At 42.5% G+C, this 25,492-nt stretch overlaps 1 protein-coding gene across 2 annotated transcripts in view; it reads left to right on the forward strand.

Moving 5' to 3' along the window:
- Positions 1 to 20,368, forward strand: part of LOC111968473 (leucine-rich repeat transmembrane protein FLRT2-like) — a 64,255-nt gene extending 43,887 nt beyond the window's left edge. The window contains exons 1-2 of one of the 2 annotated variants that reach the window (XM_023994057.1): positions 3,791 to 4,382; positions 16,254 to 20,368. In XM_023994057.1, the coding sequence (XP_023849825.1) occupies positions 16,833 to 18,878 (2,046 nt within the window). In that variant the 5' untranslated portion in view covers positions 3,791 to 4,382; positions 16,254 to 16,832 and the 3' untranslated portion in view covers positions 18,879 to 20,368. Of the gene's footprint in view, positions 1 to 3,790; positions 4,383 to 16,253 lie in introns of those variants that run through there. The other variant, XM_023994058.1, reaches the window with a different exon arrangement.
- The last annotated feature ends 5,124 nt before the right edge of the window (positions 20,369 to 25,492 follow it).

Raw genomic sequence — 25,492 nt, forward strand, 5'->3', positions numbered from 1 at the left:
AGACTGGGCGGCTTTGAAGGCTCAATACAGACGGGCAGTTCATGCGGCGCTTGGCAGACGGACAGTTCAGACGGCGTTGGGCAGACGGGCAGTTCAGGCGCCGTTGGGCAGACGGCAGACTCTGGCCGGCTGAGACGCACTGTAGGCCTGGTGCGTGGTGCCGGAACTGGAGGCACCGGACTGGAGACACGCACTTCAAGCCTAGTGCGGGGAGCAGGGACAGGGCACACTGACCTCTCGAAGCGCACTATAGGCGCTGGTGCGTGGTACCGGCACTGGTGGCACCGGGCTGAGTGCACGCACATCAGGACGAGTACGGGGAGAAGGAACAGTGCGTACAGGGCTCTGGAGACGCACAGAGGCTTAGTGCGTGGTGCCGGAACTGGAGCACTGGGCTGGAGACACGCACCATAGGGAGAGTGCGTGGAGGAGGAACAGGGCTCTGAAGACGCACTGGAAGCCTGGTGCGTGGTGTAGGCACTGGTGGTACTGGGCTGGGGCGGGGAGTAGCGCCGGAAATACCGGACCGTGCAGGCGTACTGGCTCCCTTGAGCACGAGCCTGCCCAACCTTACCTGGTTGAATACTCCCCGTCGCCCGACCAGGCGGGAGGTGATAACCCGCACCGGGCTATGTAGGCGAACCGGGGACACCATGCGTAAGGCTGGTGCCATGTAAGCCGGCCGAGGAGACGCACTGGAGACCAGACGCGTTGAGCCGGCCTCATGACACCTGGCTCAATGCCCAATCTAGCCCTACCAGTGCGGGGAGGTGGAATAACCCGCACCGGGCTATGCACACGTACAGGAGACACCGTGCGCTCTACTGCGTAACACGGGTCTGCCCGTACTCCCGCTCTCCACGGTAAGCCTGGGAAGTGGGCGCAGGTCTCCTACCTGCCCTTGGCCCACTACCTCTTAGCCCCCCCCCAAGAAATTTTTGGGGTTTCTTCTCGGGCTTCCAGCCACGTCTCCTTGCTGCCTCCTCATTCCACCGCTGTTGGGCTCTCGCTGCCTCCATCTCCTCACGAGCGCGCGATATTCCCCAATGTGCGCCCAGTGTCCTTTCCCTCTAATACTTCCTCCCAAGTCCATGAGTCCTGATCTCTTGGCCGCTGCTCGAATTTCCGCTGCTTGGTTCTGGATTGGTGGGTGGTTCTGTAACGGCGTTCCTCCTCCTCTTCATCCGAAGAGGAGGAGCATGGATTGAACCAAAATGCAGCGTTGAATAAGACATAATGAATTTATTGAACAAGACAAGACGAACTATACTTGACAACTAAACAAAATAACAAACCGAATGTAGACAGACTTACTTGGACCACGAACTTACATGAAACACGAAGAACGAACAAGTACTTACTACAAACAAAACGACGAACGAACGAAACAGTCCCGTATGGTACAGACACAGGAGACAACCACCCACAAACAAACAGTGTGAAAACACCTACCTTAATATGGCTCTCAATCAGAGGAAATGAAAACCACCTGCCTCTAATTGAGAGCCATATCAGGTCACCCTTTAAACCAACATAGAAACAGAAAACATAGACTGCCCACCCAAACTCACGTCCTGACCAACTAACACATACAAAACTAACAGAAAACAGGTCAGGAACGTGACAAGCACGTTTAAAAAGACCTCCACAAGTCTGGTTCATCCTTGGGAGCAATTTCCAAACGCCTGAAGGTACCACGTTCATCTGTACAAACAATAGTACGCAAGTATAAACACCATGGGACCACACAGCCGTCATACCGCTCAGGAAGGAGACATGTTCTGTCTCCTCGAGATGAACATACTTTGGTGCGAAAAGTGCAAATCAATCCCAGAACAACAGCAAAGGACCTTGTGAAGATGCTGGAGGAACCAGGAACATCAGTAACTATATCCACAGTAAAACGAGTCCTATATCGACATAACACGAAAGGCCGCTCAGCAAGAAAGAAGCCGCTGCTCCAAAACCGCCATAAAAAAGACAGACTATGGTTTGCAACTGCACATGGGGACAAAGATCGTACTTTTTGGAGAGATGTCCTCTGGTCCGATGAAACAAAAATAGAACTGTTTGGCCATAATGACCATCGTTATGTTTGGAGGTAAAAGGCGGAGGCTTGCAAGCCGAAGAACACCATCCCAACCGTGAAGCACGGAGATGGCAACATCCTGTTGTGGGGGTGCTTTTCTGCAGGAGGGACTGGTGCACTTCACAAAATAGATGGCTTCATGAGGAATGAAAATGATGTGGATATATTGAAGCAACATCTCAAGACATCAGTCAGGAAGTTAAAGCTTGGTCGCAAATGGGTCTTCCTAATGGACAATAACCCCAACCATACTTCCAAAGTTGTGGCAAAATGGCTTAAGGACAATAAAGTCAAGGTATTGGAGTGGCCATCACAAAGCCCTGACCACAATCCTATAGAAAAGTTGTGGGCAGAACTGAAAAAGCGTGTGGGAGCAAGGAGGCCTTACAAACCTGACTCAGTTACACCAGCTCTGTCAGGGGGAATGAGCCAAAATTCACCCAACTTATTGTGGGAAGCTTGTGGAAGGCTACCCGAAACGTTTGACCCAAACGTTTGACCCAAATTAATCAATTTAAAGGCAATGCTACCAAATACAAATTGAGTGTATGTAAACTTATGCGATGAAAAAGAAATAAATAAAACCTGAAATAAATCATTCTCTCCACTGTTCTGACATTTTACATTCTTAAAATAAAGTGGTGATCGTAACTGACCTAAGACAGGGAATTTTTACTAGGATTAAATGTCAGGAATTGTGAAAAACTGAGTTTAAATGTACTTGGCTAAGGTGTATGTAAACTTCCGACTTCAACTGTATTTAAAACCAGACACAGTTGAAAGGACAAACATATAAGTATCTTTGCCATAGATGAATAAGATCAACTTTTTATTATATTTGCTGACATCCTACAGTCCAATTTTGGCACCCGTAGAGTACCTATCTACCTATATAAACCATTTCTCTCCGCAAACATGCCTTCTCCGATGTTGGTTACAAGTGCAAGTTTAAAATTAGGTAAGATAATATCATGTTACCATTGATGTATTTTAATGAGAGTTAAGGTAACTTTTTGATCAAACTTAACCAATATAGAAGCAACAGTAATTTTTCGTACTTTGGTCATCATACTTTGATCTGGTTTCTTTCAAACATCACCCAATTGAATGAAAATCATGATTTTGACTGTTCATGAGCTCCCTCTGGAACAGCTTGGGGTCCCTGAAGATGGAATTGAAACCCACTGACTGATTTAGTCAACCAACCATTCTCAATTGGCCCAAGGCCATATATGAGTCTTTCATAAACCAGCATCACTCCATAGTCCTTCATAATAAATCATAATCTGGCCTAACACAACACATTACATAAACTGGAATGACACTCTCATTTACGGTTGTACAAAAAGACCAATGTGAAAACCAAACCATAAAATATTTTAACAAGCCTCCTCCCCTACATTTGAATTATCACTAAAAGAGCAAAGAAGCCATTTGTGAACTGTAAAGAACCATTGAAGAGCTCAAAGGGTTCTTTGAGTCATTATGGTTCCACATAGAACCATCACACTTCCCACAGAACTCTTGAGGAACACACATTTTTTTGTGTGTAGTGTAGGACAGCTAGTCATCTTGAAATGGTGGGAGAGACAGAGTGAGAAACGCTTAGGTGTGTGCACGTGCGCCAGGGTGTGAGGAAGAGAGAGAGAGAGAGAGAGAGTGTGTGTGTGTGTGTCAGAGAGAGAGAGAGAGAGAGAGTGAGCGAGCGAGCAGTTGGGAAAGATCGCTATCAGCTGAATTCATTACAGTTAACCTCTCCCATGGGTTTCAAGGGGAAAAGGCAATTCTTGCATTAGCAATAAACAATCCAATGTTAGTCGTTTATGGCTAGGAAATCGGGCTGCTTTCTTGAGAACTGCGCGCAGCCGGTTCTTTCGGGTGTACATGAAGGGGTGGGAGACAAAAGTCCCATCTCTTCGCCTAATGTAATCATTTAATCTTTTGAAGGCAGCGCTGAACTTGGTGGCGCCTCTGAACCAGCAAGGGAGGCGAAGGACTGCTGCTGTGGCATCGCCAGTGGAGTACAGGAGTAGCGGAGCATACCGCGGATAAACGGAATCGTTGCCCGGACCAGCATGCCCCCAGCATGCCCCCCCACAACAACCACCTGCCCCAGGGAATTCTCGGGCTGAGCCGCTAGGACCCTGGAGTACACCAGTCAAGATGTGGAAGCCTGAATGCCTGACTGAGTGAAAGCCTGCGCTGGGTGTCATTTACGGGGGAAACGGACCAGGGATAGTTCACCATGCCCCATGGATATACAATAAAACGACGTTCAGCATTCCTGAAAAAGGTGAAGACCATCTTACTGCCTAAAACCAGTTTTATCGCTGACATCTGGATATGCGTTATTAAATACCTACAGCGCTGTCCACTATAGCCTAATAACACCACGGTGGTAAATATACATATATTTAAAAACTTTATCTAAAATAGGATACATTTGATTTCACGCATATGATTTATGTTTACGCACAATATAGCCTATTGATTTGTATTTTATTTCGACATGCCTATATGAAACACTGACTGCATATTTTTTTTTAATGTACTTTATATGTATTTTCCATTTGATTTCAAATCAAGTACTTCAAGTGAGCCGTTTCAGACAAATCTATTGGCATTGTGAGTCTCGATTTTCCCTTTTTGCGCAGCGTTTGAAATTCACCTGCGGTTCGTGACATATTGGTAATGATAAGGAACTTTTACCCACGCTGCTATTGGCAGCTGTAACTGACATTTATTTCAATTGCTGGCTGTATTGACACATCGGCTCAGGATTCTATTTAAAGATGTTGCCAGTCCGGTGCTTCACACGGATTAGGGACAGAGTTAGGTATTCACTATCCTGTTCAGAAGCTAATGATCCGTGTTACACAAAAAACAAATGGTTATATATAGTGCAAAATAAGGGTTATTTGCCTTGTAACAATAGTGGAACCCTTTTTGATGCTATATAGAACCGTTTTTTTGAAGGTTCTATAAAGAACCATGCTCATACGGTTCTAAATGGAACCTGTATGGTGCTATGAAGAACCCTTTCCTATGGTTTTTATAAAGAACTATAAAAAGGTTCTATATAGCACAAAAAAGGGTTCCACTATGGTTTCAACCCTTAGAACCCTAATGGTTCTTTATAATATTTGTATTTTGTATTTGTATTTATTATTGATCCCCATTAGCTGCTAACAAATCAACAGCTACTCTTCCTGGGGCTCAGCAACACAAGACAGTTACATACAGTTTCAAATACTACATGACATTACATTATATAACACCTTACCCAACACATACAGTGCATTCCCTCGGGCCACCATTCCACCACCACATATTTACAATACAACAGACATGTGCACATGTGTAGAGTGCAAGTCTTATCATGTGTAAATGTGTCTGTGGAATACAGTTCTATGTAGCTATGGCTCTATGTCGTACTGTGTGCCTCCCATTGTCTATAGTACCTTTACTGAGAAAGTTATTTTTTGTATAGAACCATTCTCAATCTCTAAGGTTCTACAAAGAACCTTATGAAGAACCATACCGGGTTATTTGTTCTGGTTAGTCAGAAAGAAGAGAATTTAGAAACACTGATTTAGTCCATGGCTCACTAGTGACACAAGGCCATATCTGAGGGTTACCTGAAACACCATTACCAGCTATAATCATTTTAGTCATATAATAGCAAAACACAACAGATTAGATAAACTGGAATGACACTCTCACTCAAGGTTGCACAAAAAAAGCTGTGGGCAAACCACTCCCCAAAATATTTGAATGAGCTGCCACCCCGACATTTTAATTATCACCAGAAGAGGAAAATAACCCTTTTCTGTATAGCAAACAACCATTAAAGGGCTCAAAGGGTTCTTTGGGTCAGTATGGTTCCATATAGAACCATCACCCTTCCCAAAGAACCCTTGAGGAACACTAGTTGTCAGCCAGGCTTTGTTTCCTCCTGTCCTGGCAGGGTAAAAAGTAGAGCTATATACTACATTATCAGATAATGTCTTGGACATTATCAGATAATGTCTTGGACATTTTCAATGACATTTGAGGAAATGACAGCCAGCCAGGTGTAACGTCATTACTTGTCCCCATCTCTCTTCTCTACCTTTATAATTCATGTGGTCATATCTGGATCTCTGTCCCAGAGCTGTCATGCCCATAGGGGGCACAGGGACACATGCCCCATCAGATTAGCCCAGTTCTTTTCTCCCTGTAACACTACTAGCCACCTAGCAATTATATGAAGTTGGCTTTAGCTAGCCCAAATAGGTTCCCAATCTCCAAACCTCATAACTAGCTACCAAGAGGCCATTTCAGGCTCTCAATCAAGTTAGAGTAGCTAGCTTCCCTAACTAGTTTAGCTGGCATGCATGCTGGCAAGGTAGGATGACTTAATAAAAGCAAGAAATAACTAAATGTACTGAATAAGACTCCAACCTTTAACCCAGACTTTAGCAGAGATGTAGAGAAACATATTTCGTTTCTTTAAAAAAAGAACCCGCAGTCATGAGGATACAAACAGCTAAAGAGGTATGCATAGATATGCAGAAAAATTTACATATTCTTTCTACATAGAATTAAGCATAATGATTATGGCTATAGATTGCAGTAAAAAGCAGGTTCAGGTGTTTGAAAAATGCTAAATTCTTCAACTTCAGGCCCCCCCCAGACTACCCCCCAGCCATCCTCAAGTACTATTTTTCCCCTCAGATTTTTTTGGGTTGCATGATGCCCCTGCTCAGCCCCTTCAGCTTTAAATATTGATATTGCTTGAGGTTGCATAGTGTAGATATCGTCAGTTATGGGAGGTGGATTGCAAGTACATTTTTTACTGCTAGAATACAACTGGAATTAGTCCACTCATGTTTAAATGTGAATCATTGTCTTACATGGGTCGTTCTTGAATTGCAGTGGCATTTGCAACCATAAACAACACATGAAAATGAATAATAGGTAGACATCAAACATGTTTTTGTTTATATTGAACTGTTTATTAATGATAAAACATAATGCAAGTCCTTTACTGCAAGACTGTATACTTATTCATCGTTTAAAGTACTTAGGGCAAGCAAACTGGCTTGTCCTAGTAGTGATGTGTAGAGTTGTAGTGTTTTGGGGATTTAGAGATATCTAGTATTTAGAATGTTAGAAAGTGAACGAAATAATTTCATATTTTGTACAGATCAATAGAACAAAAAAGGCAATATACATTTTTACAAAAATGACCAGTATAATGTGTGTCCCTCAGTTCTATGTCATTGGTGTTAGTGCCTTGAGAATCACTCATTACAAAGATATACAGGGACCTTGAGTCTTCTCTCCAGTGGCAAATTGTTATCGGAGGAGGGGTCTATATTAAAGAAAATGATTAGCTAATCACACCTTTTTAGTATGTCATACATTTGAGGATTCCATTGATCATTTGGTGTCTCTAAATCCAAAGTGTCACTTAGTTTTACTACATTTAAATGAAGGGCAATAACATTGTCAGAAAGATTAGTAATCATATCACTTGAGCAAAAGATGTTTAAAGTATTTATAACCTTAGGATTTAGCGTTTGTGACCTCCATTTCAGAAAATCCTAATTTACCTAAAATGTCTCATTGGTGTTACCATCATTGATGTTATTACTCTTACCGGTGGCACAATATTATCATTGTGGTAAAAATTATTAAACATCATTAAGCTACCATATTAGTTGGTTTAGAATAGGATGTATCCCCCCCAAAAATCCCCAAATGCCACTGTAATTCAAGAATGACCCACATGCGTTAGAGCATAATCGTCATCAACGGTATATATAGGCAAATCAACTTCACTGGAGTATTGTTGCCCATGCTTTAGCTTCAATTGCAAGATTCTGTTCCCCCTCTAACTAAAACAACGGAATCACAACATTCTGAATTTAAATAGAACTAACGTGTGTATGTGTATGTGTGCATGCATGTATGTGTATTTTGAGAGAGAGACATATTATGAAATGTAATTCTTCATGTGTATCTCTCTCTCTCTCTCATTACTATTGGAGGACTGTGCAGTGCTTCTTGTGAGTGCAGTGGAGCAAATCTCTGTCCATCACCGTGGCATTTGACAGATTAAACACCTCAATGCCCTCTACAAGTTTGAGTGCACAGAGCCAGTGATCTCTTTAGCATCACTCACTTCACCACCATTCAAAATACATTTGGGAGCTTTTCTTTATTCCTGACTCCATTTACTTACTTATTTATTGATTGATCTATTCATTCATTTATGTATGCATCTGTTTTTCTATTTATTTCTCTCTCTCACTCTGATTATTTCATTCAGCATTTCTTGCCAGCTTCAGCACATGCAGCAAAACATTGTGTGTGCACGCACGCACAGCCTTTTCCCGAGGCAGGTGCTCAAAATGATAAAAGGGCATTCCCCCTGATTCAATTTTGTTTTTTTACTTTCAGAATTAATATCTTGAGTTTGTTAACATAACAATTAGCTCTGTAGTGAACGTTTTACATAGGCCTATTTCTTTCTGCAACAACGCACTCACTCATAATCGCAAATTGTAAGCAAGCTACACTGAACAACAATATAATTGCAACATGTAAAGTGTTGGTCCCATGTTTCATGAGCTGAAATAAAAGATCCCTGAAATGTTCCATATGCAAAAAAGTCTCAAATTTAGCGTTTTTTTTTTTTACATCCCTGTTAGTGAGCTTTTCTCCTTTGCCAAGATAATCCATCCACCTGACAGGTGTGGTATATGAATAAGATGATTAAACAGCATTATCATTACACAGGTGCACCTTGTGCTGGGGGTCAATAAAAGACCACTCTAAAATGTGCAGTTTTGTCACACAGCACAATGCCACAGATGTCTCAAGTTTGGAGGGAACATGCAAGTGGCATGCTAACTGCAGGAATGTCCACCAGATAGGCTGCCAGAGAATTGAATGTGAATTTCTCTACCATAACCACGCTTGCTTCGTTTTAGAGAATTTGGCAGTATGTCCAATCAGCCTCACAACCGCAGACCACATGTAACCATAGCAGCCCAGGACCTCCACATCTGGCTTCTTTACCAGCGGGATCATCTTAGACCAGCCACCTGGACAGCTGATGAAACTGTGGGTTTGCACAATCGAAGAATTTCTGTCAGAAACAGTCTCAGGGAAGCTCATCTGCATGCTCGTTGTCCACACCAGGGTCTTGACCTGACTGATGTTCGGCGTAGTAACCGACTTCAGTGGGCAAAGGCTCACCTTCAATGGCCACTGGCATGCTGATGAAGTCTGCTCTTCACGGATGAATCCCGGTTTCAACTGTACCGTCCAGATGGCAGAAAGCTTGAATGGGGTTGTGTGGGCGAGCTGTTTGCTGATGTCAATAGAGTGCCCCATGGTTATGGTATGGGCAGGCATAAGCTATGGACATTGAACACAATTGCATTTTATCGATGGAAATTTGAATGCACAGAGATACAATCACCTCATGTTTCAGCATGATAATGCACAGCCCCATGTCTCAAGGATCTGTACACAATTCCTGGAAGCTGATAATGTCCCAGTTCTTCCATGGACTTCATACTCACCAGACATGTCACCCATTAAGCCTGTTTGGGATGCTCTGGGTCAACGTGTACGACAGCGCGCTCCAGTTCCCACCATATCTAGCAACTTTACACAGCCATTTAAGAGGAGCGGGACAACATTCCACAAGCCACAATCAACAGCCTGATCAACTCTATGCGAAGGAGATGTGTCGCGCTGCATGAGGCAAATGGTGGTCACACCAGATACTGAGTGTTCTTTAGGCCCCTACTTTTTTTTTAAGGTATCTGTGACCAACAGATGCATATCTGTATTCCCAGTCATGTGGAATCCATTGATTTGGTTCTAATGAATTTATTTCAATTGACTGATTCCCTAATATCAACTGTAAATCTTTGAAATTGTTGCATGTTGCATTTCCATTTTTGTTCAGTGTAGGTACAGTGCCTCCTATAGACACGGTTGACATCAGGAGAAGAGGGTGGGCAATCAGCTGACCATTGATGTTGATGATCGATGTAAATATTTTCTTTAGCTAGCTCTATTTCTTTTACTGACTGTTACGTCTCTCTGTCTCTCTGCCTCTCTCTGCTGCACGTATCAGCCAACAAGATCGAATATTGATGATGTAGGCTAAATCAAGTGTTATCAAGTGTTAATCAAATGGTATGCTGCTGTGGTAGTAATGTTGATACTTAAACTGGGTAGTTAGCTACACATATTCGACCGGTGACCGCATGTCTCAAGCGATGCATGTTTGGATACCGAGCGTGCAATGTCTATACAGGGCATACTGGGAAAAAGGGGGAACCGGGACTGGGCGGGGGGTGGCAAACTTTATGACGACTTGCGGGCAGTGAGTCGATACAAAAATAATAATAATACAAAAAGAAATGGGGGGGGGGTTATACCACCAGCAAAGGGGCATGTGTTCTGCACAGGTAGAGCCCTATCTGAGCGTGTGTGTGTCTCAGTCACCAGATCTCAACCCAATTTAACTCTTATGGGAGATTCTGGAGCAGTGCCTGAGACAGCGTTTTTACCATCATCAACAAACACCAAATTATTGAATTTCTCGTGAAAGAATGGTGTCGCTTCCCTCCAATGGAGTTCCAAACACTTGTAGAATCTATGCCAAGGCACATTGAAGCTGTTCTGGTGGCCCAACGCCCTAAGACACTTTATGTTGGTATTTTCTTTATTTTGGCAGTTGCATGTACAGTGCAGTGAAAAAGTAATTGCCCCCTTTCTGATTTTCTCTATTATTGCATCTTTTTTATACTCAGGGTTGGGGAGTAACGGATTACATGTAATCTGTTACATGTAAGGGATTACAAAAAAACAGTAACTGTAATCCGTTACGTTACCAGCCAAAATATTGTAATCAGATTACAGATACTTTTGAAAAGTATTACTTTAAAATTCAGAAAGGATGTTTCCGAAGGAAAAATTGTTGAGACTTCTGTTTTTTCAATGACATTCAAATCAGCATTGAAAAAAATTGCAAGTTTACGTTTGTTCCACCTGAGCGAGTCTGACCACAAGTCAGAGACCACTATGGTGACACATCAAATGTGTTCGTTGGATCGCGAGAAAAGAAAAGGAATTGGCTTTTGTAGGCTACAGTCCATGCTATGTCTTCCAATGGTGCGACTGCTGTCGGCATCCAAAGAGTATCCAACTTGAATAAACGCTTGGAGGTAAGGATGACAGGAGTGTTGTAGTCTACGGCGATACAGATATCACTTATTATTGATATCTACATAGCACATTGATGTGAATCACAATGCAACTCTCTCATTTAGCTATTTGCACCTTACGGATTGTGGTTGTTGTGGATGGCTGCTCACAAATCTTTCTGTGTATTTGAACCGAATAATGGTTGAATTCAAGAAGTTTAAGCTGCTTATCAATCATTGTTTTTGAAACCAGTGGACAGCCAGTAAAAATGCACTCTTGCAACAGCTGCATAGTGCGGATCCAAGCCTATGGAATAAAATGGGTATTTTATTGCTCAATCTAATTCATGCTGATAAACAAAATAATTCATAGGCCTAATGGACACATGCTCAAACTCGCACACTTTTTATAGAATTAAAAAGGGGCAATCTGCAGTTGCTACATCCATTTTTTGACTTATAAAATTATATATATATATATATATATAACCCTTGAATGAATAGGTGTGTCCAAACTTTTGACTGGTACTGTATACATACATACAGTACATACAGTACCAGTCAATTGTTTTGACACACCTACTCATTCAAGGGTTTTTCTTAATTTTTTACTATTTTCTATATTGTAGAATTAAAGTGACATCAAAACTAGGAAATAACACATATGGAATCATGTGGTAACCCAAAAAGTTTTAAACTAATCAAAATTAATTTTATATTTCAGATTCTTCAAAGCAGCCACTCTTTAAGTTGATGACAGCTTGCACACTCTTGGCATTCTATCAACCAGCTTCATGAGATAGTTTCCTGGAATGCATTTCAATTAACAGGTGTGCCTTCTTTAAAGTTAATTTGCAGAATTGATTTCCTTCTTAATGTGTTTGAGCCAATCAGTGTGTTGTGACAAGGTAGGGGTGGTATACAGAAGATAGCCCTATTTGGTAAAAGACCAAGTCCATATTATGGCAAGAACAGCTCAAATAAGCAAATTGAAACGACTGTACCTCATTACTTCAAGACATGAATGTCAGTCAATCCAGAACATTTCTAGAACTTTGAAAGTTTCTTCAAGTGCAGTCGCAAAAACTATGAATCGCTGAGATGATACTCGCTCTTATGAGGACCGCCACAGGAAAGGAAGACCCAGAGTTACCTCTGCTGCAGAGGATCATTTTATTATATTTTACCGCCCTTGTAAATTGCAGCCAAAATAAATTCTTCACAGAGTTCAAGTAACAGACACATCTCAAAATCAACTGTTCAGAGGAGACTGTGTGAATCAGGCCTTCATGGTCGAATTGCTGCAAAGAAGCCACTACTAAAGGACACCAATAATAAGAAGAGACATGCTTGGGCCAAGAAACGCGAGCAATGGACATTAGACCGGTGGAAATCTGTCCTTTGGTCTGATGAGTCCAAATTTGAGATTCTTTGTTCCAAATGCCTTGTCTTTGTGAGACACAGAGTAGATGAACAGATTATCTTCGCATGTATGGTTCCCACTGTGAAGCATGGAGGCGGAGGTGTGATGGTTTGAGGGTGCTTTGCTGGTGACAATGTCAGTGATTTATTTAGGATTCAAGGAACACGTAACCAGCATGGCTACCACAGCAATCTGCAGCGATACGCCATCCCATCTGGATTGCGGTTAGTGGGACAATCATTTGTTTTTCAACAGGACAATGACTCAACACACCTTCAGGATGTGTAAGGGCTATTTGACCAAGGAGAGCGATAGACTGCTGCATCAGATGACTTGGCCTCCACACTCACCCAACCTCAACCCAATTTAGATGGTTTGGGATGTGTTGGTTTGGACTGCAGAGTGAAGGAAAAGCAGTGAACATGTGCTCAGCATATGTGGGAACTCCTTCAAGACTGTTTGAAAAGTATTCCAGTTGAAGCTTGTTAAGAGAATGCCAAGTGTGTGCAAAGTTTTCATCAAGACAAAGGCTGGATATTTGGAGTACCTCAAATATTGAAAAAAAAATGTAACACTTTTTTGGTTACTACATGATTCCATATGTGTTATTTCATAGTTGATGTCTTCACTATTATTCTACCATGTAGAAAATAGTAAAAATAAAGAAAAACCCTTGAATGAGTAGGTGTGTCCAAACATTTTTTACTGGTACTGTATATACAGTTGAAGTCGGAAGTTTACAAACACTTAGGTTGGAGTCATTAAAACTCGTTTTTCAACTACTCCACAAATTTCTTGTAAACAAACTATAGTTTTGGCAAGTCAGTTAAGACATCTACTTTGTGCATGACACAAGTAATTTTTCCAACAACTATTTACAGACAGATTATTTCACTTATAATTCACTGTATTACAATTCCAGTGGGTCAGAAGTTTACATACACTAAGTTGACTGTGCCTTTAAACAGCTTGGAAAATTCCAGAAAATTATGTCATGGCTTTAGAAGATTTCTGATAGGCTAATTGACATAATTTGATAGGAGACAGAACGTGTCTCCTTCCTGAGCGGTATGACGCCTGTGTGGTCCCAGGGTGTTTATACTTGCGAACTATTGTTTGTACAGATGAACGTGGTACCTTCAGGCGTTTGTAAATTGCACCCAAGGATAAACCAGACTTGTGGAGGTCTACAATTTTGTTTCTGAGGTCTTGGCTGGTTTCTTTTGATTTTCCCTTGATGTCAAGCAACAAGGTACTGAGTTTGAAGGTAGATCTTGAAATACATCCACAGGTACACCTCAAATGATGTCAATTAGCCTATCAGAAGCTTCTAAAGCATGACATAATTTTCTGAAATTTTTACTGATAAAAAATGTGGACAGGTAACTAGTAACTGTAATGGATTACATTTAGAAAGTAACCTAGCAAACCCTGTTTGTAATGAATGTTATTAGATCTTCAACCGAAACCTAATATTAGATAAAGGGAACCTGAGTTTACAAATAACCCCCCAAAATTATACTTATTTTATTTATTTAATTAACAAAGTTTTCAACACCCTGTGTGAAAAATGTATTGCCCCCTCAATAACTGATTGTACCACCTTTAGCTCCAATGACTACAACCATTTTTTAAAGCTTTATTTAACTAGACAAGCCAATTAAGAACAAATTCTTACTTACAATGACAGCCTACCAGGGAAAAGTGGATTAATAACTGCCTTGTTCAGATTTTTACCATATCAGCTCAGGGATTTGATCCAGCAACCTTTTGGTTACTGGCCCAATGCTCTAAACACTAGGCTACCTGCCACCCCAAATGCTTACTGTAGTTGTTATTTCTTCTCTCAAATCGCAGTGGAAGAATTTTGATTTCATTTCCAGTCCTGCCACAAAATTTCAATTGGGATTAGGTCTGGACTTTGACTAGGACATTCCAAATCTTAAAATGTGTTGCTTTTTAACAATTTCTATGTAGACTTGATTATTTGTTTTGGGGTGACAGGTAGCCTAGTGGTTAGAGCATTGGACTTGTAACCGATAGGTTGCAAGATCAAATCCCCAAGCTGACAAGGTAAAAAAAATAATTATAATAATTATAATACATTTTTAAAAAGAATAATCTGTCGTTCTGCCCCTGAACAAGGCAGTTAACCCACTGTTCCTAGGCCGTCATTGAACATAAGAATTTGTTCTTAACTGACTTACCTAGATAAAAAATTAAATGTGTTTTGGATCATTGTCTTGCTGGATGACCCAACTGTGCTTCAGCTTCACCTCACAGATGTATGGCCCGACATTATCGTGTAGAATTCTCTGATACAGAGCAGAATTCATTGTTCCTTCTATTAAGGCAAGTTGTCCAGGTCCCGAGGCAGCAAAGCATCTCCAAACCATGACACTACCACCACCATTCTTGACCATTGGTATGAGGTTTTTACTGTGGAATGCAGTGTTTGGTTTTTGCCAGACAAAATGGGACCCATCTTGTCGAAAAAGTTGACTGAAGTTTGCCAAAAAGAACCTGGAAGCACCTGGATGATCATCAAGACTCTTGGAAAAAATGTTCTATGGACAGATGAGTCAAAAGTATAACTGCTCTGTATCAGAGAATTCTACAGGAGAATGTCAGGCCATCTGTCTGTGAGCTGAAATGCAGCTGGGTTACACAGCCAGACAATGATCCAAAACATACAATCAAGTTTACAAGTGTTTGGTTGGAGTCATTGCAGCTAAAGGTGCCATAACCAGTTATTGAGTGTAAGGGGGCAATTACTTTTTTGCACAGGATCTTTGGGTGTAGCATAAATTTTGTTTATGAAATAAATTAAATGAGTATGTAATTATTGTGTTATTTGATCACTCAGGTTACCTCTATCTAATAGGTTTTGGTTGAAGATCTGATAACATTCAGTATCAAAACACATTCAAAACACATGATAACATTCAGTATCATCACAGCACTGAAAATGCGCAACTCCACACAAAAATGTTTCCATTGTTCCATTATTATATGCGCACAATTGGCTTAAACCTACAATGCTTCATGGACATTTTCATTGACACCTCTACCTGTGATTCATTTGTACAACTATGCTACAGATCACAATGGCCAGCTGTTTCATGACGTAATTACAGCTGTTTAGGAAACTGTAATGTAAAGTGTTACATTATTTTTTACAACAAGAGTATTATTCAACATGCACTGTTTTATATAACATCCACTGCTGCAACACATGTCTGGTGAGGGATATGAAATAAGTGTGTCGATCAGATCTACCATTGCACTAGTCTGCCAACATGATATCGTTGAAAAGCATCAGTCTGGTAAACTTTTGTTGAAAGATATGCCTCACAAGATGTGATGCTTAAGTCAATTCATGTTGAGTCTGTTCTCTCTAATTTACAATGCTTCACTTTTGTATTTGAGGGATAGAAATTGAAGTCTTCCTTTCTGTTTATTTAGAGGGAAAGCATGCATTCGAAGATCATCCAACTGATTTCTCCATTTGTCTCTTTGAAAATAGGCCTCTGGATCCAAATGTCACTTCCAACGGAGGCAGCATCAGTCTGGGCCCAGCCGTGTGTGACGTGAGCGAGTGAAACAACGAGAGAGTGAAAGACAGAGAGAGAGGAAGAGAAGGAGGAGGGGTCTCTCCGATGATAACCCTGAGTGTACCATACATGGCTCTCTGGTAGCCACCATTTTAAATTGGCCCTTACAGTGCACTGCGGCGGCTGACTGAGGGTGAAAATGTGATGAGCTTTGCTATCATCCCCGTAGCGAGCTAGTGAGTGTGGATGGCGGCCGGTGAAGGAGGCACATTGCTTAATGAGACCATTGCTCTTGTGTTAGGACGCTTAGGACAGGCAATTACGGAGGAATTACCACCAGAGGCCTTCTCCAGCACTGCTGCTGCTGCCGCTCCACCACTGCTTACTGCTGGAGCAGCGAACTAAGCATTCACAGCTGGTCACAGAACTTTTTTATTCTGGTGGATTTTTACTATTTTTGTTCTTTTTTTTCTTTTTTGCTACTGGCTGTTGTGATTGTCATTTGTCGTTCTTTTAACGACAGCTCCATCAGTTCTGACCTATCGTTTATAATGGAGCTACATCCATTGCGCGTGTGGAATAAGGACTGGGCCTCTTTCCTCAGGCCATGGATACCCATACTGCTGGGCCTGCACATGCAGTTCTCCCGGGCGTCCGGCTCAAGCTGCCCAGAGGAGTGCCGCTGTGACAGGACCTTTGTTTACTGCAACGAGAGGAGCCTGACCTCGGTGCCTCTAGGGATCGGAGAGGGCTACAAGACCCTCTACCTCCACAACAACCAGATCAACAATGCCGGCTTCCCCTCGGAGCTTCACAACGTCGCCTCCGTGGAGACTGTCTATCTCTATGGTAACCAGCTGGACGAGTTTCCCATCAACCTGCCCAAGAACGTACGGGTACTGCACCTGCAGGAGAACAACATCCAGACCATCTCCAGGGCCGCGCTGGCTCAGCTGCTGTGGCTGGAGGAGCTCCACCTGGACGATAACTCTATCTCCACAGTTGGGGTGGAAGAAGGGGCATTCAGGGAGGCCGTCAGCCTCAAGATGCTTTTCCTCACCAAGAACCACCTGAGCAGTGTCCCTATTGGTCTCCCCGAGGACCTCAAAGAGTTGCGATTGGACGAGAACCGGATTGCAGTGATCACCGAGGAGGCGCTCAGGAATGTGACGAGGTTAGAGCGCCTCCTGCTGGACGGGAACCTGCTGACGGACGAGGGTGTGGCCCCTGGAACCTTCCAGGACCTGGTGACACTACGGGAGCTGTCTCTGGCGCGGAACTCCCTCACCTACCCGCCCCCGCTTCTCCCAGGGGATGTTCTGGTGAAGCTGAACTTTCAGGATAATCAGATGAATGAGATCCCTGTGACGGCCTTCGCGGGGCTGAGAAAGCTGGAGAGGCTAGATATTTCCAACAACCAGCTGCAGTCCCTGACAGAGGGGGTCTTTGATGGCCTCGTCAGCCTCAGACAGCTCACTGTTCGTAACAACCTTTGGCTGTGTGACTGCAGCATTAACTGGGTCATACTGTGGTTAAAGTCCCTGCCAACCTCCCTCAACGTGCGCGGCTTCATGTGCCAGAAGCCTGAGAGGGTCCGTGGCATGGTAATCAGAGAGCTGAACACCGAGCTTATCCAGTGCCCTCGCAGCACCACGGTTGCCCTGCTGCCCACCCACGTGCCCCCCACCTTGCCAGGCCTCACCACCCGCTTCCCTCCCTCCTCCACAGGCTACCCCTCAGACACGGAGTCTCTCTCTCCCCCATCCAGGCTCCCCTTCTCACCCACACATCACCCCCCCCTCCTCCCCTCCTCCCCTCCCAGAGATGCGGAACAGAGGACTAACCTGCCGCCCCTGGATCCTGAGCGGGAGACCCTGCAGATCAAGTTCACCATACTCAATGGTTCAGCCATCCACGTCAGCTGGGTGGCCTCCTTTCCTGTCACAGCCTACAAGGTCACCTGGGCCAAGATGGGTCCCAGCCTGTCGGGAGACACAGTGAGGGAGAGGATGGTGGGAGGGGAGCACCGGGGCATAAGGTTGGTCAACCTCAAGCCTAAGTCCACCTACCGGATCTGTGTCATCCCGTTGGATGCGTTCAATAACTACCGGCCCAAGGATGATACAGTGTGTTCAGAGGCTGTGACTAAGCCGGTCTCCTATGGCCAAGGTAATAATACAGGGGCACCAGGGCCGGAGCAGGCCACCCAGCAGGACCTCAGTTCTCCCTTTCTTCTGGCTGGCCTCATCGGAGGGGCCGTGATCGTAGTTCTGGTGCTTCTCCTTAGCATATTCTGCTGGCACATGCACAAGAAGGGTCGGTCGTCCTCGGCCAAGTGGAAATACAATAAGGGCAGGAGAAAAGACGACTACTGCGAGGCAGGAACCAAAAAGGATAACTCTATACTGGAAATGACTGAGACCAGCTTCCAGATAGCGTCCCTGAACAACGAGCAGCTTCTCAAGGGAGACTACCGCATACAGCCCATTTATACCCCTAATGGGGGCATTGGCTTCAGAGACTGCCCTCTGGGAAGCAATAGCACAGTATACTGCAAGAACAATGTTCAAGCAGACGCAGACTTTTGCCGTACATGATGGTTTTGCATAGCAGAGTGTTATAGAACCCCCTTTGTATTAACAAATACACTTAACTACATACAGTACACTGAACAGTATATTTCAAAGACCTCTGTGTCTGCAATGTAATTTATACACCGGCTGGGCTATAATGTTGAATTCAGCTAACTTTTATATTCCCTTAGTAAAAAATGCTAATTGATTTATAAGTTATTGATTTCTCAAAGTTGTGTAACTCGGTTCTGTGCAGCCAGTTCTTTACAATCAGAGCTTTCTCTCATCATCTTATATTTTGAGCTCCATAAAGATTGGGCCATGTGGAAGTCATACGATAGTCAGACGGTCTACTCATTCCTATAAAAATAGCCTAGCCAGTAATGAGTCTAACATGCACAATGTCCATAATAGATATAGCTACATCCCATGTTTTGGCAATGGAAATTAAAACAAATAGGGTTTATGTCAGAGACTTGATGTGGCAACTCAATGTGACAGAGAGAACCAACCATTCAGGAAATGATCTTTGGAGATAAATATTTTCTCACAGTAAGGATTTGAGAGAGAATGGGAGAGAGTGCGGGAAGGAGGGAGGAAGGGGAGGGGAAGAGAGAGGGAAAGAGGGAGAGAATCTGTTCATTCAAATGTACCACAAGAGGGCAGAATTTTTCATGATTGTCAATGATTCATTCATGATTCTTTCTCTTTTTATTTGCTTGGACATTGCCGAGTACTGAATAGTAGTTCTGCCTATGTAGTAATACTGCAGTGAGTGTCTCTCTTTCATCATCTCAACTACATAACAAAGACACATTTCTATGAACACAGTGTTGAGAAGTGTTGGTCAAATGGCTGCATGGATTCCAGGGCTGGTATACATAAAGTGTCTCAGATCAGATGTGCTGATCTAGGATCATGTCCCCCCCCCCTCCCCCCCCCCCTGTCATCTTATACAAAAGGCCACACTGATCCTAGATCAGCACTCCTATTCCGAGATGCTTGAGACATACGGCGTCTGATTCAAGTATTTATTTCAGTAACAACACACTTATGTTGTTGGCCAGTGGTCATTCACCACAACTTGGACATACTGTTCATGAAATGGTAGTTGGCTACTGTAGTTATGGAGTTTGTTGAACCTTTTGATCGTTTCCCAAGCTGTTAAAAAAACAGATTTGTTTTCTCATGGACTTGACTCAGCAAATCATGCACAGGTCATACGTTTGTATCTTGTGCTTTCCAAAAACGACAACTAAAGCATAAGGAAACTGTACATTGTATAGTTGAGAATGAAAGATCAACAAGCACATCTGTCAAGATAGTTGGATACTAAGCAGCTATTTCAGTTTTTGTTCTGCAAAAAATTATGTTACGGTAATATATTATATGTGCCTTGAAATGATCAGCTCATAGTGTAAAGTCTTTTGAATCCATGTGTTTTTGCACAAAAGTGTAATGTAAATACATTCAATTGACATTGAATTGTTGTTGAAAAAAAAACGATTGCCTTGTATTTGATTATTTATTTGTATCTTGTTGCTTTATCAGTCTTATCGCATCTCTTTATCACTTAAGACATTTTTATCTGTGATGCTACGGTCTTCTCTGGGAGAAATACACAAATTATGTAGAGAGTCTATATCGTCGATGCTTTGAGTTATTTTCTACCAAAATGTGTCCTCGGCTCTCACAAAAGTTGGGCCCTAATTTGGAAGGGACACGTGTAGGCTGGATAATAAATAAAAAAAGTCAAACACTGAATGTTACCCTTGAGAACAAATTCTGAGATGATGATACTGCAATTTGTTTGTCACAAAATGTATTGTGTCCCATATCAAATCGCTTGTTTAGGGGATGTGGAACATTGAGGGGTAGCTTTTATATCGCTAACATTCCAAAATGATATACATTACTGTAGTAAGTTGCATCCCTCATCCTCAGACATTTTGTCAACCTCCGACATTCCATTTCATGAAGCTTCTATTCTAGCATCTATTTTTAACGAGTCTCTAGTCTAGTGAAAGGTCATTTATACTTTAACCAAACTCTGCCCGCACTGAAGATCAGACAGACTTGTAGTCCACTTTGGCTCTCTGCCACCTTTTCTACTGATGGCTGCAATTACATGATCCGGTACCGATCCAGGTCATGGCTCGGCTGTTTACCTCATTAGTCTTGAGCTGTGAGTCTTTGTGTGTGTAGCACATGGGGATGTGTAAAATGTACTACTCAGCCTGAAGTGTCACTTCTTGCGCCAGCGAATAGCTAGCTTTTCACGTGGTGCCGACTGGTAAAATGCTTCAGGAGGGCGGTCATGTGTGCTAGCAAGGCAGAGGTCCTGAGTTTGCGACAGGTATGGGCTTAATCTGGAAGAATTGGTACTCGCTAAGCAATCAGCATGACGTCCTTTACATGTGTACACAGTATACTGTAGTGTGTGTGTGTATACACATATTCTCCTGTGATTCCTCTGAGAGCAGAGGAGTAAATGAGGCGTATAAACAGTATACCATTCTAAATGATCTCTAACCTATGTTCCTGGTGTGCCGGTGGAGACAGTAATCAGCCTTTAAATTCACACTTCCATGCCCTTCAGTTGTGTGGTCATCTATAAAAGTAAATAAATAAATGCTCCCTCTCTGGGGAGATCAGTGTCTGTGAGTGAGATACTTTCGTATTGAGGACAGATCTGAAGGTAGTGTACTTATACTATATGTGTGGTACTTTGTCCAGGTCTGCCACGGGCCCAGTGTGGAGGAGACATTGAGGGATGAATGTGAACTTTCTCTAGCTTTTGTAAATCATGCATTGCTGTTAATGGAATAATTTCCACAGAGGTTTGAGTTCTTCATGCATATCTCAAGTAAGGTTTCAGCCCTTAGTGAGTGTCGGGCCCAGATCCACGAGGGGGGAAAAGGGGGCTTAGCCCCCTCAGTTGAAACTTGTGCCCCCTCAGTTTTAGTTTTATGTCCCTTTATAAAAATAGCAAAAAAGTTCCAATGATTGAGTGACAGGTTGGCACAAACTCTGTATCTCCGCTGCGCAGCTTTAGGCACCCCAGCCATTTTGAAATCTCTGCAGTAATTTACACATTAAGGAGGTAAATATATTCCACTGAACAGTCCCTCTTCCAAGGGAACTTATTACAATATATGTTCAATCAATCCCATCTACCTCCCCCATTCCTTTGCATCTTTTCTTTACCAATTGTGAGGGAAGTGTCAACGCACTGTCAACTATGTTCTGTCTCACCGTGCAGTGACCTTCTGGTACTAAGACAGTGTTTCTATCCAAAATGGCACCCTATTTTCTACATAGTACATACTGTTGACCAGAGTCCTACAGTAGTGCATTATATAGGGAATAGGGAGTCTGTTGGGATGCAACCTCAGTGTCACCCGTGTGATGTCCCACCCTGCAGTGACCCTCTGGTACTGAGAGGATCAGGCTGTCAGTTTAACAGTGGCCTGACTATTAGTTGCCTGGCCAGCACAGTTACTGTAATTGTTCAGGGTTGACGATGGACAACCAAGGACATGATCACTTAAAATACAGAGTCGATAGGCTACAAATTCCAAGATGAAACTTCAATGTGCTATTCCAATGTGGTAGTATTTACTTGTATTTTAGATATTTGTTCTGTGGTTATGGTAGTAGAAATACAGAAATATAAAAAGTATATCGCATTGGAATGCTATTTTAATTGATATACAACCAACTCAACAGATAAGTATTTTACTCATACCAAGTAATATGATCCATTTGCAATCTAGATTTGTTTCATTAAATTAGTAGTCAAATTGTCCTAGAGTTTGAAGCGTGCCTATAAGCCAATTTATTTGGCAAGACAGCTGTGCATGGCTGCATCTCAATGTAGTAGGCTGTAGGCTATGTTTAGGTTATTTGGATCTACATTCGCCTTTTATTTGCTCTGTTTGTTTACTGTTAATGTAACTAGCCTAACTATAGATTGTGTCACGCCTTTATCAATATTATAATTTGTTTACTAGGCCTACTACTTGGTACCTCTGTTTTGTTCTGTTCACATTTGCAGTTGTGTCGGTATTCTAAGCTAAACTGCTATTCAGTATTTTTGTTTGCGTGCATGAATAACTAGGCTGCTACTTTCAGCATTTAGTTGCCGTTATTTTGGTAAAACAGCCGTGTGTATGGCTGCATTCACATAGGGTAATTCCCCTTTTACAAACAGCCTCTCTGTTTTGTAGCCTATATTCAATACCAAAACAGCCTTGCTCTAGAATGTAGGGTGCTGTCCATTGTACTGATACAGCGCAACGGAGATAGGCTACAGATTTCACTCCAAACTGTCACTTCAAAAGCACTCAATCAATGGTCTCGGAGTCTCTGCATTTGAACTTTGTTTATTGTGTGATATAAGCAGAATTCAATATAATTCCAATGCAAGAAAGTATACCAAAAGTGTACCCCCTCACTGATTTATGTCCTTGATTAATCCCCTGTATTGCTTGCTTAGGTTTGTTTATGGTCTGAACGTTCTCATGTCAAGGACTAGTTTCTGGATCATCAGAAGCTCAGACAGTGCATGCAGTGGCTATGCTGCATGGTCCTCATTCTTCAGTCATAAATGCCTGGGAGCAACTATCAGTTGAGGTTTTACATGAGGTTTTATATTCTCCATTTCCATGGTATAATTATAATTGATCCACTGTATTCTTTTTTAAATCACAGAGCATGCAATCATGTTTGCTATGCTTACAGAGTGTGTGCTTAGAGGGAGTGTTTTTAAGGACCATTGCTTTAAGTTTTAAGATGCATTTTCTGTTTGTTAGTCACACGACAGATTGACGAGGACAAGTTGACTATTATTTTAATGAAAATAATCTAGATCGCAATCGGATCATATTACTTGGTATGAGTAAACTACTTATCTGTTTAGTTGGTTGTATATCAATCAAATAGCCTTCCAATGTCCTATACTTTCTATATTTCTGTATTTCTTTTACCACAACCACAGAACAAATATCTAAATACAGGTGAATACTAGCACATTGGATTAGCACATTGAAGTTTAATCTTGGACTCTGTAGCCTGTCGACTCTGTATTTTAAGTGATCATGTCATTAGTTGTCCATTGTCATCCCTGAAAAATTACAGTAACTGTGCTGGCCAGGCAACTAATAGTCAGGCCACTGTTAAACTGACAGCCTGATCCTCTCAGTACCAGAGGGTCACTGCAGGGTGGGACATCACACGGGTGACACTGAGGTTGCATCCCAACAGACTCCCTATTCCCTATATAATGCACTACTGTAGGACTCTGGTCAACAGTATGTACTATGTAGGAAATAGGGTGCCATTTTGGATACAAACACTGTCTTAGTACCAGAAGGTCACTGCACGGTGAGACAACATAGTTGACAGTGCGTTGACAGTGCTTTCCTCACGATTGGTAAAGAGAAGATGCAAAGGGATGGGGGAGGATGGTGGAGGAAGACGGGATTGATTGAACATACATTGCGATAAATTCCCTTGGAAGAGGGACTGTTCAGTTGAAGAGATTTACCTCCTTAGTGTGTAAATCACTGCAGAGATTTCAAAATGGCTGGGGTGTCTGAAGCTGCGTCGCAAATGGCACCGTATAACAACACATTTCACTGCACTTATCCGGTGTATTTGACAATTATTATTTTTATATATATAAATAGTCACTGCTTTTAACCAGGCCTCTGGTTAAAAGCAGTGCACTCTAAAGGCAATAAATGTGCCATTTGGGATGCTTCCTTGGTGTTTCTCCTGCCTGCTGTGGCTTGGCTTGTGGTTTCTAGGCAGCTGGGAAAGAAATCAGGGAACACCATTCTTGGCATAGGTTCAATCTAGTAACTGACTAATAACTTAATTGGTTACGTCAATAAGCAGAAAACAATAGCAGTGGACTACCCCTGAACTCAGTGTTTAATGCCCTGCTGCAGTTGCTGGATATATTGGTCCCAAGCTTCCAGGAACATTTGGGCTCCACGCCTCATGGTCATTACCATGGTCAGCTTCCATTCAATTAAACACACAGACACAGGCACACAAACCGACTTGTACACACACTAACACTGTGTGCAGTTTTTATTGAGTAAGGGACCCCTGAATGATGGTCTCCCAACTCGCCAGATGTATAATTATCAAGTAAACACACACACAAACACACACACAATCTATTTCCTCCACATACTCTCTCACACACATACACACTCTTTTCCTAAAACACCCCAGCACACACACAAACACACTCTTTCCCCTCACACACAGCCAGACTCACGAGATAGGCTTCTTTATACTTGACGCTTATGTTGAAACATAGGACACCTCTATGTCCCCTTCTATGAAAGTTGGTGACCACACTTCAGTGCAGTTTGACTTATTGACCTTGACACCACTGCTCTGTTAGCCTCTCTCCTCTAATCAGGTTCAGCCCCTGCATTAAGGCTATGTCCTATGTTACCAGATATATAGTGTGTGTGTGTTGTGTGTGTGTGTGGTGTGTGTGTGTGTGTGTGTGTGTGTGTGTGTGTGTGTGTGTGTGTGTGTGTGTGTGTGTGTGTGTGTGTGTGTGTGTGTGTGTGTGTGTTTGTGTGTGTGGTGTGTGTGTGTGTGTGTTAGTGGTG

This window comes from Salvelinus sp. IW2-2015, linkage group LG9, assembly GCF_002910315.2.
Source record: "Salvelinus sp. IW2-2015 linkage group LG9, ASM291031v2, whole genome shotgun sequence".
Classification (NCBI taxonomy): domain Eukaryota; kingdom Metazoa; phylum Chordata; class Actinopteri; order Salmoniformes; family Salmonidae; genus Salvelinus; species Salvelinus sp. IW2-2015.